This window comes from Gracilinanus agilis, chromosome 4 (genome assembly GCF_016433145.1).
Source record: "Gracilinanus agilis isolate LMUSP501 chromosome 4, AgileGrace, whole genome shotgun sequence".
NCBI lineage: Eukaryota > Metazoa > Chordata > Mammalia > Didelphimorphia > Didelphidae > Gracilinanus > Gracilinanus agilis.
The window spans coordinates 226,587,326-226,591,202 of NC_058133.1; the positions used below are offsets into that span (position 1 = coordinate 226,587,326).

At 44.5% G+C, this 3,877-nt stretch overlaps 1 protein-coding gene across 2 annotated transcripts; it reads left to right on the forward strand.

Moving 5' to 3' along the window:
- The first annotated feature begins 245 nt into the window (after nt 1-245).
- MYADML2 (myeloid associated differentiation marker like 2) lies at nt 246-2,777 on the forward strand. 2 transcript variants are annotated; one of them, XR_006506091.1, is made up of 2 exons: nt 246-470; nt 2,519-2,605. XR_006506091.1 is itself a non-coding variant. In XM_044673377.1 (2 exons), exons 1-2 carry the CDS (start codon nt 499-501, stop codon nt 2,631-2,633), a joined length of 1,035 nt encoding a protein of 344 aa, XP_044529312.1. In that variant the 5' UTR covers nt 481-498; the 3' UTR covers nt 2,634-2,777. The 2 variants fall into 2 exon arrangements, 1 of the variants encoding a protein (XP_044529312.1); XM_044673377.1 differs by lacking the exon at nt 246-470 and adding an exon at nt 481-1,418 and having other exon boundaries at nt 2,519-2,777.
- Nucleotides 2,778-3,877: the final 1,100 nt, after the last annotated feature.

The following is a 3,877-nucleotide window of genomic DNA, read 5'->3' on the forward strand; positions in this document are numbered from 1 at the left end:
AGTGGGCCCCTGCTGCAGGAAAGGGGAAGCATTCCAGGGCTCCCAACCTCCTCCAATCCCCTCCTTGGCAGAGAGAAACAAAGCCCAGCGTTGGGGCTGCGACTGTTTAGCAGTAAAAAGACCCAGCTCCAGCCACCTTGGGGTTAATGGATCTAGCACGATGAGGAGAGAAAAGAGTGAGAGTCGGGTGTCGAAACCCCCCAGTCCTGGAGTGGGGGCTGGGCTATTCTGGTTCTATGAATACATACGCCTATTTATACCACTGTAGTGGCCAGAAGCCTGCTGCAGAGAGCTACGCAGAGCTGCAGCTGCTGCTACCAAGCTGGGCTGACTGCAATGTCAGGGCAGCAGCCGGAGACTTCCAAAAGAATCTGGTGACAGCCAAGGAGCCCTGAAGCAGCCCAACCCTGGTGGGATTTAGAGGCCTTTAGACCCCAGCAGTATGAGGATTGGCTGAGCACCCCCAGGAGGTGAGGCTGGAGTCCTCAGGTTGGAGGGATGGGGAGCACTATGGATCCCCCGGGGGGTCCCTACCTTAACCTGGGAGCCGTCACTTCCTCCGTGGGCACCACCCGCCTGCTGCAGCTGGCATTTGGCTGTGCCACCTTCAGCCTCGTGGCACACCGGGGTGGCTTCGACTCTGCCTACGGGACCTTCTGCATGTCCGCCTGGTGTTTTTGCTTTGCCCTCACCAGTTTGGTGGTGGCCTTTGAGTTCGCCCGCCTCCACGGCTGCCTCCACCTCTCCTGGGGTAACTTCACCGCAGCCTTTGCCATGCTCGCCACCCTACTGTCAGCCACCGCCGCCATTGTCTACCCTCTCTACTTCACCCGGCTCGAGTGCCCCCCAGAACCAGAAGGCTGCACTGCCCGGGACTTCCGCCTGGCTGCCAGTGTCTTTGCCGCCTTACTCTTTGTGGCCTATGCCACTGAAGTGGTCCTGACAAGAGCACGGCCTGGCCAGGTCACCAGCTACATGGCCACCGTGTCCGGCCTGCTGAAAATCGTTCAGGCCTTTGTGGCCTGCATCATCTTTGGGGCCCTGGTCCAGGAGAGCCACTACGGGCGCTTTGTGGCCACTCAGTGGTGCGTGGCTGTGTACAGCATCTGCTTCATAGGCACAGTGGTGGTGGTGGGCATGAGTGTGACTGGCCGGGCTGGAACCCTGGACTTCCCCTTTGACCGGGTGGTCGTCGTGTACACGTTTCTAGCTGTGCTGCTCTACCTTAGTGCTGCCGTAGTCTGGCCCGTCTTCTGCTTTGACCCCAAGTATGGGTCTCCTTCGAGGCCCTCAGGCTGTCCCCAAGGAAGCTGTCCTTGGGATAGCCAGTTGGTGGTGGCCATCTTCACTTATGTCAACTTTCTCTTCTATGTTGCTGACCTGGCCTACTCCCAGAGGATCCGCTTTGTGCCCACTCTGTAGGTCCAAGAGAGAGCTAATATCACTCTCCCCTTTTCCCCCCACTCTCCCACAGACACACATGCACATTCTCTCTGCTGGGTTGGCACTTCTCTCCCTTTATCTGAGAGAAAGAAAGAGTGGGTGGGGAGTGGAGAGCAGAGGGAGAATGGCTGGGATGGAGTCGCTGAGTCTTGGAGGTGAGTCAGGGCAACAGGGAAGATTTAGAAGCTTGATATTAGGAAGGTCCAGATCAAAGAATAAGTTAGGTGAGAATAACCCTTGTGAGGAGGTTTAGTAATCCAGGGGAAGAGTGTGACTCTAAATGGGGTGGAAAGAGTATTATATTGTCTCCCCCAACCCCAGCTTAAATAACCAGAACAGGACAATTTACCTAAAACCCATTTGCCTCAAATTTCTTTGCTTTTTTTCTTTCATTTTGGTCTGAGCTCAGTAGATCAGTGTGTATATGGAATGTAAACTCCATGAGGGTAGGGACTGTTCCATTGTATTTGTCATATGCTCAGGAATTAGCACAATGCATATAAAGAACCCTAAATGTCTGTTGAATTTCATTGGTTTTCATCATTTTGATATCACACCATCAGTGTTGTTGTTGTTTTAAAATATATTTCTGGAGAATTGATTTTAGGCAAGTAATTGGCCTGGACCTCTCTTTTCAGAGACTGTTTAGTCTAATTCTCTCATTATACAGGTACAGAAATGTAGAGCTAGAGAATTTGAATGATTTGTTCAAGGTCACATTACTCATTAGTGGCAAAGCTTCTAATTAAAATCTGGTCCAGTGTTCCTTCCACTTTAGCTTGATTATTTCTTAGCTATTCATTGTGCTAGCATAAAGTAGAGATGGATTTGGAGAGCAGCCAGAGGTTGGGGATTTTGTACAGAATGAGAACCCAGCTTAGGATACTTTAGATCCTGGTCTACTACTGCCAGGCATGAACATTTTGGGGGCACAGATTGCTGTGGAGATGATGACAATGCAAGAAACTAAAATTCTCTGGGGCCTTTTCATGTTACAAAGGCCAATATGTCTTCATTAATTTGGGGACAAAAAGGCTGGAGTATCTTGAATAATATAATTTTCTCTTAACCTCAGTTTCTGGACTTCTGGATTCCTGTCAAGAGCTGGAAGTTTATATTCACTTAGATCAGTACCTCCTTTCCAAGAGGCCAGGATGACTCCATACCATGGAACAGAGCTGACCACATAATCCTCTGAATCTTTCTATCCTATCTTCATCCGCATCATTCTTCAGCCTATAGCTCCAGAGACTTGGGCCAAGTTGCTGCTAACTCCCTCTTAGTCTTTCAGGAAGTACCCAAGAATGGAAATAAAGTTGAGGAAGTCCATTTGATTACTGGTCTGACTGCATCATTTCATTTGTAAGAATTTAAAACTGCCGCCTCCTCCATTATTATTACCTCCCATCTTTTCCCACGCCTGCTAGCCAAGAGAGAGACTTCCTTCTCCCCCAAGAGTTTTATCCCCTCTTACATCATCATACTTCCTGTTTGCCATGAGGAATCATGGGAAATGTACTTTCTCTCATGTGTCCATAATATATAATATTATATATGTCCATAATATATAATATATATATAATATATATATACTTTTAGACGGCATCTTCCAAATTCATGTGTCCATAATATATAATATTATATATGTCCATAATATATAATATATATATAATATATATATACTTTTAGACGGCATCTTCCAAATTCATGTGTCCATAATATATAATATTATATATGTCCATAATATATAATATATATATAATATATATATACTTTTAGACGGCATCTTCCAAATTCATGTGTCCATAATATATAATATTATATATGTCCATAATATATAATATATATATAATATATATATACTTTTAGACGGCATCTTCCAAATTCATGTGTCCATAATATATAATATTATATATGTCCATAATATATAATATATAATATATATAATATAGTATATATATATATATATATATATATACTTTTAGACGGCATCTCCCAAATTCCAATTTTACAATTCCCCCTGAGGTCCGGCAAAAAAAAGGTTGGCCCTTTTTCTTTGCTGGACCTGTAAAAATAGACAACTTCTAAAATTTCAGGAATTTGGGGATAAAAGAAATAAATGAACAAATGGATAAAATTAGCCGCATTGACAAAAAACCAATTTGGGGGCAGTCCCCTATTGGCATAGCAGTGTACAATTAGAACAAATTGCATTCAACTCAATTTCCACTCCCCATAGTTCAATCAACTGCACCCCAAAGTTCAAATTTTGGTCTTCATGGTACAGTGAAGGCTTTTCAAGCATCTTCATGGTGTCTTCACCAAACAGGTTCATTGTCTGGATTCTGGGGAGATGGCATGATCCTTATCCTGAAATTATTCTCAAAAGAATTTAAACTTTACATTATAGATTACAAAACATGCATTTTCTTCT